The following is a 16,475-nucleotide window of genomic DNA, read 5'->3' as shown; positions in this document are numbered from 1 at the left end:
CGCTACCTCTATTTTGCTTACCTTGCCAGGGCAAACTTAGAACCAAAATATTCAAGTATCTTGTTAGTTTCTGGTAAGGAAATTTGGAGTCTTGATCCTTTCACTTAACAATTTACTAGGGGTACCATTTAGGCCCAGAAAGGGCTGGTGATATCTTCATAGACGTTTGGAAGTGGCTTTGAAGCAGTTGTAGTAGTATGGCGAACCAAGGTATTCAATGACATATTTAAGAATGAAAAATGCCAAATTAGTAAGAAAGTATATCTGAAATGAGAACCTGTTTGATTTTATGCTTAATAGATCTGCAATAGTGGTTATATTTTTTATAAGAAGATGGATGATATTCTATAGGAAGAGACAGGAAGATCTGCATCTGATATTCATTGGCCTAACTAAAGCAGATGATAGAGCACTAAGAAATATCTTTTAGTTTGAAAAAAATTCATATCACTCATACAAGTTCCATAAAGGATATTTGTGAAGGAGCATTCACAAGTGTAAGAAGTGAGAGAAGGTAAAGAGGAGTTCCTATAATTGTGTTTACGCGAAGGATCTCTCTTGAGTCGGTACTTGTTTACCTTAGTTATAGATGAGCTAACAGTCATTTACTTATAATCAACCCCAATTAGTTTGGGATTGAGGTTCTTGTTACAATCGTATAATGATGGATTCCATGGTGCATGTTATTTTCGTAGGGCATTAGGTTAAATGACTAAACCAGTAAGAGAGTGAATCAAAGTTTGAAACTATGGATAAGCACTCTAGATAATGAGGTTTTAGGATAAGTAGAAGAAAGACATAATATATGCACCAAGTTTAGCTACCACAACAAAAATAAAAAATAAAGGTGAAGTGGGATTTGACGGGATTGTGATGTCTAAACACAAATATCGAGATACCTAAGCTTAGTCCTGCAGGAGAAGGCATAATAGATGCAAATGTAATAGATAGAACCACTCTTCTCAAAAAATGCAATAGATAGAACCACAGTAGGATGACTTTTTAGAAAGAAAAAAAGAATTAAAATTGCATGTCTGAAATAGAGGTATGCTACAGGAGTGATATTCAAAAAGGAAGATACATAACAAAAAGAAATGTAATTTCTGTATAAAGGTTGAGAGACCAACAATGTTATATGGGAGTAAATGTTGGGCATCTAAGGTCTACCATATCCCTAGATGAAATTGTAAAAATGTGAATTTTAAGATGGATGTACAAGATTGGACAAAATTAGAGTGATCATATCCACTTTGCAAGTAGCACATATAGAAGATTAAACAAAACAGAGTTTCATCTGGCCATATCTTTATGTAAACTTGCATATCACCAGCCCGTTGGTGCAACACTATAATGGGCGAAGGTAACATAATAAAACAATGAGATAACCTAAAATGACATGGAAAGAAGTTGACTTAGAACACCTACAATCTTTCAGATGCGGACACATATAAAACATAGAATACTATGGAAGCAGAAAATCCGTATGATTAATAACAACTAATTTGGAGTAAGGTTTAATTGTTATTATTAGCTTACTTTAGGTGTGTTGTTTACGAGTAATTTTTTATTTTAGTTAGAGACTTCTTGTTGTTGTTGTTGTTGTACTTGTAGGTCTGCCTAGGAATAAGTTTGAGGCTTAGAAAAACTCTAGCTTGAGAGAACTTCTATTATGTCTTAAAGGACAAATATTCTAGTGTTGAAAATGAATGATCTGAATAGAGCAAAGTAGACATAGAGGATTCATATTATCCAATCACAACTATGGATTGAGGTGTAGTTAATTGATTGATTGTAGTTGTGATTTTGTAGATGTATACATATGAAACAGGTGTACCATTAGAACTCCATAATATCAGTATCCTGTATGCCAAACTCCTCTTAGTATCATTTTAATCTAACCTCTTCATTTTTGTGACTGCTGATTGTTTTCTGTTCTTTATGTTCTTTGGTTAATTGCAGAGCTGGAACCATTATTTCTGAGGCCTGGGAAGATGGGCAAGCACTAAAGGACCTCAATGCTCAGCTTGTACGTTCCTTAATTTGGTGTTCTCGCAAGAGAGTGCTTGTTTTTCATTATAGGGATATATTAAGGTGTCTATACTGACGATTAACATAGTTACTACACTTCTGTTTAGCTTATACAGTACAATAGAGCTTCAACTTATGTCTTAACAACCATGTCCACAAAAGAAGGGGAGACTTAAATTAGGAAAAGTTAGTATACTGAAATCTAAGAGTTCAAGTAAAAAATTTAAATAACAGTTTAAAATTTGATGAAGGGCTATAATTAGTTGAAAACACACCACACAACACCACTAATAAGATGGACGAACTGGCACTAGTTTATTCTGCCTGGATCCTAGAACGCACAAGAGTTGTCCATCAGGGAAGGAGGTCAGTAAAATTGATGGATAAAAAGGAAAGCAGGCCAAGTAACTTTGGACATTTTCCAGTTTAGTTCTATTTCGAAGAAACTTCTGTTAGATTTCTTGCAAGCTGAACTCACCGATAAGCCCAATACACACTTATCCTGTGTGCTATTTAGTTTTTGCTGTTTAATATTAGTTACACTGCTAATCATTGCTTATCATATGCCTAGATTCAATAGGTATTATTGTTAATGGATTTTTTTTTTCTTTAGAGAAACTTATTAGAAACTAAAGAAGCTATTGAACGGCAGCGTAAATTGCTCAAGAAACGACAACCAGGTAAAGTTTTCCCTTTGAATCATATGTACTTTCTCATTTTTCCTTCTTTTGCTAGAAATGGTGTTATTTTGGTGCATGAATGTGATTTCCTCCTGAAAATGTCCCTAACCTGTATGCTTTTTAGTAATGGTACTAGACCTCTAAAACTTCTTTTACTATATTTTCTGGACTTGAATCTGCTTTGTGTTAAGTGGTTGCATGGCATTCCAAAGGTCAAGACATGTTGGGGTGATTTTCAATTTCATTCCTGTCTTGTCAGCTGGCATTAGAATAAAGCTGGAGCTTTAAGCACAACATATTTTATTTATTGTCATCTTTTGCTTGAGTGTGGTTTCAGCAACATTTGCTGGAGGTCCTGTCTTATTATAATTTATAGTTGCTTATGTCTTGTCAGCTTGGAAGTACTCTCTGATTAAAATGACTTCCACGTTGGGCTTCTTGTTCATGACAGTTTTGTCAAAATTTCAGCAGGAATAGCTGTTCATTTGATTTTTCAATTTCCTGGACTGTCTCAACTATGTTTCTTGAGGTATAAAAGGTTACTAGCAATAATGCTTACCCTACCATTGCAGATAAAAGTGATGGAGGAGATGTGGAGGGAGGTTTGCAGGAAGAAGATTCTCTCATTCAGGATGAGATCTACAAATCTCGTTTAGCCAGCATCAAACGTGTAACTGTTCTCTCTTTTTTTTCTTTTTTTTTGAATATTTGTCCACATGTCAGTTCTTTGTCCATGCTTCACACCACATTTTCTTTTTAATTAGGAGGAAGATGTGATAATGCGTGAGAGGGACCGATATGAACTAGAGAAAGGAAGGCTAATTCGTGAAATGAAACGCATACGTGATGAAGATGGTTCTCATTTTAACAATTTTCAGATTTTGAACCACCGATATGCCCTCTTAAACCTTCTTGGAAAAGGAGGATTTAGTGAGGTGTACAAGGTAGGAATTTTAAAGTGACTGCTCGTCTTATTACCAGTCAAAAAAAACCAATAGAATGATCAGTCACCAAAATTGCACTGTAGACCTCTTTTATTTGGTAAATAGGTTGAGACAAAATATCGTTCCATTCACTTCAAATTGCAAAATTCTGGCAGGCTTTCGACTTGGTAGACCATAGATATGTTGCATGTAAGCTACATGGACTAAACGCTCAGTGGAGTGAAGAGAAGAAGCAAAGTTATATACGGCATGCAATCAGGGAGTACAACATCCACAAGACTTTGGTGCACCATCACATTGTGCGGCTTTGGGACATTTTTGAGATAGACCAAAACACCTTTTGCACTATCTTGGAGTACTGTAGTGGTTTGTTACTCTCTTTATTGCATAATCAATATAGTACAGTTGAAAAATAAAAAAAAATTATATGGTACAATTGTTATTATGCTCAGTGGAATGAAGTATTTTAGGATTCCCTCTCTCATATTGGTCATAAATGTTCTTGTCTGTAGGAAAGGACCTTGATGCAGTTCTCAAAGCAACACCTGTGTTGCCAGAAAGAGAAGCAAGAATCATCATTGTGCAGATTTTTCAAGGCCTTGTCTACTTGAATAAGAAGTCACAGAAGATCATCCATTATGATTTGAAGCCAGGCAATGTTTTATTTGATGAGTTTGGCATTGCTAAGGTCACTGATTTTGGCCTTAGCAAGATAGTGGAGGATGATGTTGGATCCCAGGGGATGGAGCTAACATCCCAGGGAGCTGGAACGTACTGGTGAGTGGTAAATTTTTGAATGTCACACTTAGCATTATTTTTACCAGGTGTATTAGTTCGAAACTTACTTTTGCTTTCATCTCTTGCCTCCGTAAAGTATTAATAAGGTCCACTATTTCTGTCAATTGATTTTTCAGGTATCTACCTCCTGAATGCTTTGAGCTAAGCAAGACACCTCTTATATCCTCAAAGGTGAGTGCTCCTGCTTTACTTTCACTTGTCGATAAAGTTAAATAGGTATCCACTGAAATCCAGGAGAAAGGTCCTCAACATTTTCTTTAGTTCTTATTTCTAATGATCTTGGACTAATGCAGCGTCTGCATCTTAATTGATGCATTTATCCTAAAAGTCCAACGAATGAACAGTTATTTGTTTATGAAATAAACTTGTGATTTTTATTTATGCAACTAGGTTGATGTCTGGTCAGCTGGTATTTTGTTGTACCAAATGCTGTTTGGCAAACGTCCCTTTGGGCATGACCAGTCACAAGAAAGAATACTAAGGGAGGACACAATTATTAAAGCAAGAAAGGTTGAATTCCCTACACGACCAGCTGTCTCTAATGAGGCAAAGGTGCGTTTTTTTCTATCCTTATCTGACAAAGATATGATTAATTGTCCCTTTTTTTTGTGAATCATTATCAAGAGCAACTGGTGGCCCTCAAACTCAGTTGATATTGTTATTGTTACCAATGTGCAGTAGATATACCCGATTATATGATAAAATGAGTCAACCGACCAATGGTTTGCCTTCTCTTCTAGGGTCATTTGATGCCCCGAATGTGGTTAAAGTTGCAAAATAGCTATATTGTATTTTTAGTGATACAGAATAGATATGGTTTCAATTCGAGTACATCCTCCGATGCTCAAATTGACTCCATGCTCTTATCTCAGTCCACATCGACTACTTTATATTGCCAGTATGAGAGTTGTCCAAACATACCAAGACCAAAGACTTCTAGTATATATCAAGATTTGGGATCAGGGTTCAGAACTTATGTCTAGTATCCCATATGACTACTTTAGGCCATAACACTTGGCATACTAGCTGTTTGATGAAACAAAATTCAATTAAGCTATGTACAAGATAAGTTACATTCCAACAGAAAACAGTATTTACTAGGACAAAATGGAATTATGTTTTATTTCTTCCTGCCACTTATTCTTGGATAGTTGATTCACTCTTTTCTATGGATTTTGAGCAGGAGTTCATTCGTCGTTGTTTAACATATAATCAAGCAGATAGGCCAGATGTTTTAAGTATTGCTCAAGACCCTTACTTGACATACTCAAAGAAATGATAGGAGGATGTTAATCCCAACTACTTGGACAGAGGGTATTGGGACGAGGATTGGTGCTCAAAGGAATTTTGTATAGTTGTAAAGCCATGTAATTTTTTGTCCCTGTACCTTCGACTAGAGTGGGGCGGCTCAAGGGGAGCTTTGCTTTAGGCCCCAAAATTTTGGGGGCATTTGTATCTATACCCAGTTTTTGGGTTAACTTTTAACTTATATCCGCATTGCAAAAAAAATTGCAAGCATACCTACTTTTCGGGTAACTTCAGACATTCGGGTCTGAAGTAGCAAAAATTTATGTCTGAAGTTTGAACTTCAGAATGTTTTGCCTGAAGTGTAGTAAAACTTCAGATATTTTTGCCTGAAGTTTGGCCTGACTTGCAAAGTCAATCACGCAAACTTCAGTTCATAGTGCAATGGCAAACTTCAGCTCAATAAAATTACAGCATGTTTTGGCTGAAGTTTTTGTTTTGTAATTGTTGAACTTCAGCATTTTAGGAATTGAAGTTTGTTTTGTAATTGCTGAACTTTAGCATTCTAGGGGTGAAGTTTGTTTTGTATTTGCTGAACTTCAGCATTCTAGGAGTTGAAATTTTTGTTTATATTTGCTGAACTTCAGCATTCTTAGAGCTGAAGTTCTAAGTCTGCACACGGAAATGAGGAAGATAATCCTTCAAAAAAAGAATTCAACAAAAGAACATATTGTTCATAAACGAAATAGTACTAAACAACAATGAATTTAATAGATCATGATTAGCATCGATTGATGTTCATTTCAAAGATTAAAAAATGAAAAATATTTTTGACATGAAAACAAGTTACTACAGATAAATTAGAACCAAAAATCAATGTGTCTTTAAAGCTAAAATATCTAAGAGGTTAAATTATTGTGAATAAGATCAAACTGAACATAATGGCACAAACAGATATATATGAATCATCAGGCTAGAACGCATAACAATATCTCAAGCTTCAGCATTCAGAAAACGAAAGAGGAGGAGAAAGAGGTTTAAAGTTGTTTAAAAAGTGGGTACAAGTTAAAACTTTTTTAAAAAGTGGGTATAGGTTAAATGGGGGCGACCAATGCAAGTTTTACAAAATTTTGAGGCCCAAAAACTTTTAATAGTACATTTTATGATTTTATATTATTCTAGACAACATTAAAGTTTGTGGAAAAAAATATAAATATTTTATTTAAAAAAAAAAGGGAAGATGACTCCGTACTTTGTAATTGATGGTGACTGAAAACAACTTCAACTGAAAGGAGCCGTGAGAATTTGAAAAAAATTTTTACATCAACCTTGAATGTCTCTAAAAACGTAATAACCAATTTGATAATAACGGTTAAATTTACTATAAAATTAAGTGTTCAAGAGGAACTGTACAAGTAGAAGATAATGGAGTAGCACTTTAATGGGAAAAGGGCCAAAAAATGTCTCTGAACTATAGAAAATAAAATAAATTTGTTCTCCATTTGAATTTGGTCCAAATATTGTCCTTAGCTAGCGTTTGGATATAGATTTGGTTGAAACTTGAAAAAATAAGTTTTTGAAAGTTGAAATTGTGTTGAATCAAGACCGATCAAGTTACATAAGTTCAAAATATTAGGGTGAATATTATGGATTTACCCTATGTTCACACATAATTATTCAGTGAAAAATTTACCCCTTATAGTAAAATTATCCTTTAAATGCAGATAATTATAGAAAAAGATTCTTATAGCTAGTATCACGCCATACCGTTTGTTGAAGATTTTACATGATTATGTTAAATCTTTTATGCCCATAATCAAATGCCAAAAATTTGTGTCTGTCCTCTTTGAGTGTTGTGTCTGCATCAATTTGGTCAAATTTCCTATCTTTAGTAACTAATAATATTATACACATAATGTGAAAACATCCTTTTAATGCAAATAATTATCAAAAATACTCTTGTTACATAGTAAAATGCTAGAAATTGTGTCTGTCCTCTTTCAGTATTGAGCCTGCGTATCAATTGGTTATTTTCCTTGTTTAGATTTGCCAAACATGTTAGCTAGACACGTAGAATTGTAAATTTGTAACCATCCACATGCAATATAAGTATTTTTCTCAGTTTTAAGTAACGTTACGTCGATGTTTAAGATTGAAAAAATTGGACTTTTTTTAATTAATGAAATTCCAACATATTGCATCAATTTATATCCTCAATTCTATCAAATTGAAGTTTGTGAAACGCAATACACGATATAGAACAGTTCATTGAACAGCTGGACCTATTATTATATTTTTTTCCGATAATTGGTGATGTCTCTTCCTTAATTAGTGCCTCAGGAAAGCTTGTGTAATATCTTCTGTGGCCTATGATCCTATCAAATTTAAGGATTTAAGTTATACTAGTATATGATAGTGTAAAAATAAATTATTAAGTAATATTAACTCGTTATCTAAGTCAGTTACATCTTTTATTAAATTGCCAATTAATATTTATCAAGAGATTTATCTATAATTATTTAATAATACTATAATAATTTTTTTACTCCACTAATGCATAAATTTTAAACTCAATTTGTAAACCTTTCAGGTAGGGGTGTACAAACCGAACCGAAAAATCGCACCAAACCGAAAAGTCAAACCAAACCGATTAAAAATCCGACTAGGTTTGGTTTGGTTTGGTTTGGTATTGAGTAAAAAAAATCTGAACCAAACCGACATAAATATATAGTAATTTTTATATACTTTTAAGATTTTACATAGAATTTTTTTTTAAAAATGTCTAGAAATATTTGGGATTCTCTTGCGGAATATAATATTTAATAGTATATGAAGTGCTCCATATTTATTAACCTTAAATAATGGGTTGTATGATCACTTTCCCATCAAGTGTTACTGAAATGCGTCAATCCCTTTCTTCTTCCATATTCATATCATATGTTAAGATCTATTAAATTCTTATATCTTTTTTGAATGTGAAGTGATTATTATTATTTAGGTATCATATTGATTTTTTTATTTAATTACTAAATTCGGTTAACCTTGAAAGTGTACATCAACGAAAAATTATTGTCAGGCGACTAAAAAAATAACTATTATGCATTACTAAGAATATTTTAATAGATAATATATTTGTCATTTTTTTAATATTTTTACTAAACATATATTTACTTATCAAAAATTTAACAAAGTAAGATTGAAATAATATTTAAGTATTAAAAAACCCGAAAAAATCGAAAACCCGACAAAATCGAACTAATCTAAACCTATATAGTTGGTTTGATTTGGTTTTAATAAAAAACGAACTAATCCGGTCCATGTACACTCCTACTTTCAGGCTTTCACTGCAATCTCTCGTAGTCCCACCTCCCCACACCCCCACCAAAAAAAAAGTAATGATTCGTACTCCACGAGCCTAATTTTATGAGGAAACTCCGTTATATAGAGTCCATTACTCAAATGGTCACTCAACTATCCCAAATTATCTGTTAAAACCACTTTTCATTCGTTTGTAACAACAAAGTCATTTAACTATGCCTATAGCACTCAGAAAATCATTCAACTAGATTTTTTAAATTTTTTATTGTCAAATACCTATTCTACCCTCTAAATTATCAATTTTTTTAAATATTTTTAAATATTATAATTTTTTTATCTTTTTAATCTACATTGTGGACTACCTATAGAATAAATATATTTTATTTATAAAATAAAAAATAAAAAATTAGTTTTCAGCTCATATAATGGCGGAATAATAATATAATTATGTATACTTTTCAAGAATATATAATGTATATTATAAAAATATTTTTATTTAAATAATTATTTTTATATTACATGCATGGATATACATTTTATGAACAAATTATTCTAATTAAAATTTTGAATTTTTGTTGTTAATACTAAAATTATTATTACGAACAAATTATTCTAATAAATATTTTTACTATGCTCACTATTTTGTTATTCCAGCATTATATATGCTTAAATACTTTTTATTTTTTAAATTTATAAATAAAATTTATTTATTCTATAGGTAAGTCCATAATATAAATTAAAAAGGAAAAAATCATAATATTAAAAAGTTAAAAAAATAAAAAGAAGATAATATTTATAATTTAGAGGGTAAAATAGGTATTTGGCAACCTAAAATTTGAAAAATCTAGTTGGGTGACCTTTTAAGTGCTATAAGCATAGTTAAGTGACTTTGTTGTTACAAACGAAAGAAAAGTGACTTTAACAAATAATTTGGGATAGTTAAATGACCATTTGAGTAATGGACTCCCATTATATACAACAGAGACGTGTCTGAAGAAGGCTCAGTCTCAATTAGCATGTATTTGCTATGCTAACAGCATTAACCATCATTTAGTGACTTTATGTCATTCCAACTTCAATCCATTGTCACTTTCAGAACTCAGAAGACCCTTTCCACCTACTTTAATGGTCCTTTTGTAAGCTAATGTTGTCAAAGATCTTTTTTTACGATATTATCTTCCCTCCATTTTTTAATTAAAAGTACTTTTCTTGTTCCAATTGATAGAACCGTGTTTAATTAAACCAATATTTTATTATCCCCAAAGGTCTATTTCTTTTTACTTTCACAAGATAAGGATAAAATATACTTACACATTAACCTTCTCAGACCCACTTATAAGATTACACTGAATTTGCTGTTATTTAATTAAACAAATATAAAATCAGATTCATATATTGGAATACTGGTGATAGTTGGAAAAATGTTAAAGTAATAGTTGCAAAGTTAGTTTGGTAAACATTATATAAAATTATATTAGTATTTGTCGTGCCTCATTTTTTCGAAGATAATGAGTTTTTCCAATTAAAGTGACATTATTTGAAATGAGATTGATTTTGTATATTTTTTCAAAGTCGCCACTCGAAATTATTTAATTAACGATGTATCGAGTCACCAATTATTTTTGAATCCCAAATCAAGAAAAGTTTGACTCCACCAAATTAAGGAAAGTTTGACTCTGTATAAGTCTACGAAACACATAAGACCTCGTTAAAGAATCATGTTAACCCAGGAGAAGGGGCACTTCCGAGTTTCTTAGTTTTAGCACGGTCGTTTTACAATTATACATGGCTTAATCATCCGATTATTACATGTGTTAGACATATGTGCATTTTTTTTTACCTTTTACCGCTTTTATTAAAATTAATTTACTCCATTTTAGGCGTTTATGAAATTAATTTGAGACGAATCGCAATGTCATACACTCTTGTTTATGCACATCGCAAATCGCGCCACGTGAAATGCACCCGCAATCTATAGCATGTTTATTTTTATTGTTACTATGAAATTGAAGTCAAATCACGCGAACGTGCACTTGAATTTGGAATTATGTATCACGAGTATGCCACGGGAACCGTTCCCATAGCCACGATAATTCATTATTAAGCATGCTTAAAGCAAACTATGATGTTCAAAGATTATTTCCTAACCTAGTGATTATTGTAAGGACAATAGTTTATAGATGTGGAGTTATTGGAGGTCAAAAATATTTTAGCTATTTGGAGTATTGGCAAGTTATTCACCTTTAGAAATATTTGCAACTATTCCATCTTTTGAGTTATTTTAATATCTACTAATTTGTGACATATAGACTAGCTTTATTAAATAAAAATTAAAAGCAGTGAAATATTATAGAGTAAATTGTTTCTTTTTGTATTTCTGCTTGTATGTATTAGAAGGTGTATGTCCTACTTATATGCAAACTAGGAAATGTAAAATGACAAAAACATATAACTGTCTCTGTACAAAGACAAATTTTCTGTATATGAGGACAAGAATTAAAACCCTGATTTGTTGTTACTCATCATCTTCTAGAGAGTTCCTCAGCAAAAATGCCATAAGCTGTCTAAACCCAAACATATCTAGGCCCAAAATAATGAATAAGAGGAAAAAGTTGGCTCCAAACTTGCTGAGGCCCAACGTCCCTTATGCAGCCCATCATAAGTAATTAGTTAGCTCTTGGTCTGTAGGGTATGACTTGAGAGTCATTTGGTACTTCCCTTCTCTTTGTACCACCAGAAGCTTCGACTTCAACAAAAATTGGCCCAATGACCCAATCATTTGAAGGAGTAGAAATATGAAGGCTCAGTTGGCTAAATCCCAGATTTATGCATTGTCCATACTAATCGGCAATTATAGAGTTTAACCATATAAAATCCTAATTGTTTACCGAAAAAATCGGATAACGTTAGATTTGTGTATGGTTCTAAGGATATGCGATACAATTCGATATAAATCGTGTAGAAAAATAGAGATATGTGTATTTTTGACTATGAGAATGCAAATAGTGAGCAACAAGAATGAATAAGATAAAGTAAAACAAGCACAAATGGATATCTTTCAATATGAAAAGTGATTTTTTGTTACAGTATGTTTTTCTTTCTTCCCCTCATAGCTTATAAGGATTCCCCCTTTTATAGTAGAGGGTCATTACAAAAAATAATAAAATAAATCATATAGTGGAAGGCCCATGATGACTTGTCTCTTCCTCGATTTCCGCCAAGATTCTCTCTCTTGGTGCGGTTGCAACGGCTCTTGTCTGTGAGCTCAATACTGGCTCGAACTCGTTACTGGATGGGGCCCTTCGGTCTTGGCTCGAGTTCGACCTTCGAGATGGGCGTCGCGCATTTTCGACCTCGAAGCAGTGCCTTGCGGATCGGTTCGGTCACAGGCTCGATAAGGTTACTGAGCCGACTCCTCGAGCGACCTTCGGACTCGAGGCTCGTTAGTACTGACTTCGGAGCTCACTCCCAAAATCTCATTCCGACTTTTTAACACTTGAACTCGATCGAACGTAGGAAGGCCGAAATCTATTTCGACCGTATACAGATAGTCCCCTCGTTTCTCACGAAGGATGCGGTGAGAATCAGTGAGATTTTTGGTGGTTCGATCGGGTCATAAGCCGACGTTTTCACAGGGATCGATTATGACATATGTGATAGCTGTCCCATCGATTCAGCCTTTCAAGGTATTTAATGCTTGTCAGATGGCGGTCGGCCACCTTTGATATTGAACCGTCATGATGCGAGCCTATAAATAGCTCTTCCATCTATCATTTACTACTTTCACGCATTCACTCCCCCAAATTTTCTCATCTTTTCTTCCTTTCTTGTTACTAGAGTTTTGATGTCGTCAATTTTTCACTTTCCTTTGTCTTTCTTCCTCCCATATCAATGGCCAAGACATCGAAAACTGTGCCTCAGAAGGAGAAAGCTTCTTCTTCACGGCCGTCCGGCGACAAGGCGCCGGTGGAGCCGTCCACCTATGACTACATTCCCAGCCCGTGTACTCTAAAGATCGATTTTAAGATTGAAAATCCTTCACCCGTCCCCGGTCGATGCGAGCACGTGTCGATGTATATGTGCTCTATAACGGAGGGTCATCTCGAGGCCGTTAGAAAAGACTGCAACTGGGGTTCCGAGGTTGTATTGCAAATTTCATCCCCCGAAGAGAGCGTCGTCACCCATGTGGAGGGTTTTTTAAGTGTTTACACTTATCCCTTCACACTGGGTCCGATTGACCCGGTGATCATTGATTTTTGCAAGAAATATCAGGTCACCCTCGGTCAAATTCATCCCTCTCTATGGCGTATAGTAATCCTACTTCGCTTCTTCTCCATCAAAGCTAGGGGGATGGATTTTTCCCTGAATCACCTCATACGGTTGTATCGACCTCAAATCTTTCGAGGATTAATCAGACTTCATTGTCGGGCATCGAAGGCTTTGATGTCGAGCATCGACGAAGACAATGTTCGGGGTTGGATGGGGCGTTACATTCGGGTGAGGACCCGTGACCTTATTCCGGGAGAGAAGATGCCGTTCCCCGAGGAATGGAATTTCGACCGTAAGTTGTTCTCATAAGACGTTGCTTTTTGTATCCTTTCCCAATTTTTTCTGATGTCTCTTCCCGATATACAGCTGCCCCTTGGATGCCACAAGCGGTGCCCGACCTCGAGGATTGGGTTCGGAAGTTAGTCTCGACTTTCTCTTATGCCGAACGCGCTTGGCGTGATTTGGCAAAATGCAAATGGGAATCCAAGAACCATGGTAAGGTTTTACTTCTCGTTTCCTTCGAAGTGTTCTTTGTGCTCCATTCGTTACCAATTTTCTTTCACGCAGGCGTAACCAAGGATGCCGCTTTGAGGCCTTCGAGTGGTGAAGAAGGAACCAAGTCCCCGGTCCCGAAATCGAGGAAAGACAAGAAGCGAAAAGCTGCCTCTCGGTCAGAGGGCCCCAAGCCCAAAACTCAAAGGGTGAGGAGGAAGGCAATTGCCCTTTCGATTGACTCGGTCCAACGACTGAGAGAAGAAGAAGACGAAAAAGAAGACGAAGAAGAAGAAGAGGAAGAAGGAGGTTCCTCGACTTTGGTGACCCGATCTACGAGAGCTATCGAGGTCACCGAAGCTCCTGAGCCGATGGCAGCTGTACCGGTCGAGGTTGACCCCAGGATCCCGAGTCTTGATCGGAACGCCCCGAGTGATTCGCTTGGGACTATGACAGTGGGTTATTCGCCTTCTCTTCCTACCTTTTCTGAGGAGGCGTTAAAGGAAGCTCGAGAATTGAAAACCCCTGATATAGGCGGAGGCTCTAGTGTAGGGGATTCCTTTCGGGATTGCTTTACCGGAGTCGATGATGGTTCCGATATTGGGGATGCTTCTCTTCTACTAGAAGAGGCCCAACGTTTCATTACTCGAGTAATGATTTTACTATACTTGGTTTCTTTGTTCTTTTTCGAATTTGACTCGTGTTCTTTCCTTACTGTGCAGGCTATTAGTAGATTTCGAGTCGACCTTATCCAGTGTGAGGTCGAGCTTCAGAAGGTCTCGGGGGAGAGAGACGCCTTGCGGCTTCTTTGCAGCCAAAAGGACCAGGCTATAAAGGACCTCCAAGTGGATTTGCCTAAGGCTCGTGAAGAAGAGGCCGAACTTGACAAGCAGGTGAGCCTTGTTCTATTAAAGTATGGGTTTGACTCGACTGTGGAAGTTAACCCTTCGTTGTCTCTGCTGTAACAAAAGGTTGAAAAGATCAGGTCACTTCGGGAAGAAGTCGATCAAATCAAAGCTGAATGTAATCGGTGGAAGGAGACTATCGATCGCCTGGCTGTGGAAAAAGAGACCATTTTGACCAACTTATTATCGGCCGATGTTCAGCTTCGAAACGTTAAGCAAAAGGGTTCGTCTCAAGCTAAGAGGATCGAGGAGCTTGGAGCCCAGCTTGCTGAAGCCAAGGCAGAGGTTGAGTCGTCGAAAATCTTGGCAGATAAGTCATTGCCGTGTATCGGGCTGATGCCGAGGCTGCTCAGATGGAGGCACGAGAGGCGGCGAACACTCTGACACTCGAGCACATTGGATTTCCGAACTTGCTAAATGTAGGTCTCGGAGGGAGACCCTCGAGGAGATACATTCTCGGGGTTTCGACCTTACTGAAGAAATAAAAAAGGCTAAAGAGCTCGAAGTTGAAGCTGAAGCCTTGGCTTCTGATGGCGATGATGATGATGATGATGATGACTATAGCAAGAGCGGATCCGAGGATGGGGGAGAGCCTAACAGAGAAGCAAACGCCCCTGAAGATGATCAGGAAGCTTAGTTTATAATTTTTTTTTGTGTGTGTTTGTAATCAATAATGTAATTTTTTTTGTATATAGATAACTTTGGCCGATTTGTGAAGACTTTATGCGTGCCTTACAAATGTTTTCACAAGGATCGTAACAATTCAATCAAATTTGGACTTCGTAGTCTCTATGATTGATTGTTCGAAGTGACGTAGCCCCTGGGCTTACTAGTTGAGTTAATGATTCGAACTTGAAGAAATATAATCCGTGGGCGTAATCATCGAGTGAGTGCTTGCTCGAACTCGAAATAAAAGTAGCCCGTAGGCTTAAGTCATCGAGTGAATGATTCGAACTCAATGCAATGCAGCCCGTTAGGTGTAATGGTCGAAGTATCCCGTAGGCTTAGTGGTCGAGTGAATGCTTGCTCGAACTCAAAATAAAAAGTAGCCCGTAGGCTTATCAGTCGAGTGAATGACTCGAACTCGATGCAATGTAGCCCGTAGGCATAATGGTCGAAGTAGCCTGTAGGCTTAGTGGTCGAGTGAGTGCTTGCTCGAACTCGAAAATAAAAATTTTACCGTAGGCTTATCAGTTGAGTGAATGACTCGAACTCGATGCAATGTAGCCCGTAGGCATAATGGTCGAAGTAGCCCGTAGGCTTAGTAGTCGAGTGAGTGCTTGCTCGAACTCGAAAATAAAAGGTAGCCCGTAGCCTTATCAGTCGAGTGAATGATTCGAACTCGATGCAATGTAGCCCGTAGGCTTAGTGGTCGAGTGAGTGTTTGCTCGAACTCGAAAATAAAAGGTAGCCCGTAGGCATAACGGTCAAATTTAACTTAATTCTGTTTGCATAATAAATCTCCAAATAGAGGAATTTTCCTTGGATATAAGATGTCGATAAAGAAGAGAACTTTCTTCACATGTCATTACACATGTGTTCATGTTTCGTGCCTGGGTTCGGGCCAATCTACATGAACATGGTTCGTTTTGACCATTTGGCTCTTACAATTTTTCCTATTGGAACCCTGTTGTTGTGAAATAACTCTCTTGCATCTGAACTCGATGTATTTGAGGGCCTAATGCCCCCTCCGTATTCGAGTTCGATTGTAAATAGACCTCGGATATTGTTGTAAGTGCAGCACGATCAATGGTTGCCTCATTAAAAACCTTGCCGAAAAACCCATTTGGGATAAA

At 36.1% G+C, this 16,475-nt stretch overlaps 2 protein-coding genes across 7 annotated transcripts in view; both read left to right on the top strand.

The window, feature by feature from the left end:
- LOC104120543 (serine/threonine-protein kinase TOUSLED) overlaps positions 1-6,325 on the top strand; it is a 33,064-nt gene extending 26,739 nt beyond the window's left edge. For all 6 annotated transcript variants that reach the window (XM_070177964.1, XM_070177963.1, XM_070177965.1 and 3 more), the window contains 9 exons: positions 1,960-2,026; positions 2,642-2,708; positions 3,281-3,378; positions 3,473-3,652; positions 3,808-4,018; positions 4,165-4,429; positions 4,567-4,621; positions 4,841-5,002; positions 5,634-6,325. In XM_070177964.1, coding sequence (XP_070034065.1) covers positions 1,960-2,026; positions 2,642-2,708; positions 3,281-3,378; positions 3,473-3,652; positions 3,808-4,018; positions 4,165-4,429; positions 4,567-4,621; positions 4,841-5,002; positions 5,634-5,729 — 1,201 coding nt within the window. In that variant the 3' untranslated portion in view covers positions 5,730-6,325. The remainder of the gene's footprint in view (positions 1-1,959; positions 2,027-2,641; positions 2,709-3,280; positions 3,379-3,472; positions 3,653-3,807; positions 4,019-4,164; positions 4,430-4,566; positions 4,622-4,840; positions 5,003-5,633) is intronic.
- A 6,579-nt stretch (positions 6,326-12,904) lies between these two features.
- On the top strand, positions 12,905-15,063 carry LOC138894876 (uncharacterized). Its single transcript, XM_070179610.1, has 4 exons — positions 12,905-13,016; positions 13,850-14,424; positions 14,497-14,667; positions 14,746-15,063. Exons 1-4 carry the CDS (start codon positions 12,905-12,907, stop codon positions 15,061-15,063), a joined length of 1,176 nt encoding a protein of 391 aa, XP_070035711.1.
- Positions 15,064-16,475: the final 1,412 nt, after the last annotated feature.

Source organism: Nicotiana tomentosiformis, chromosome 6 (assembly GCF_000390325.3).
Source record: "Nicotiana tomentosiformis chromosome 6, ASM39032v3, whole genome shotgun sequence".
Lineage (NCBI taxonomy): Eukaryota > Viridiplantae > Streptophyta > Magnoliopsida > Solanales > Solanaceae > Nicotiana > Nicotiana tomentosiformis.
Note: the sequence above shows the minus strand (reverse complement) of the source record. Positions and strands in the feature narration are given on the sequence as shown.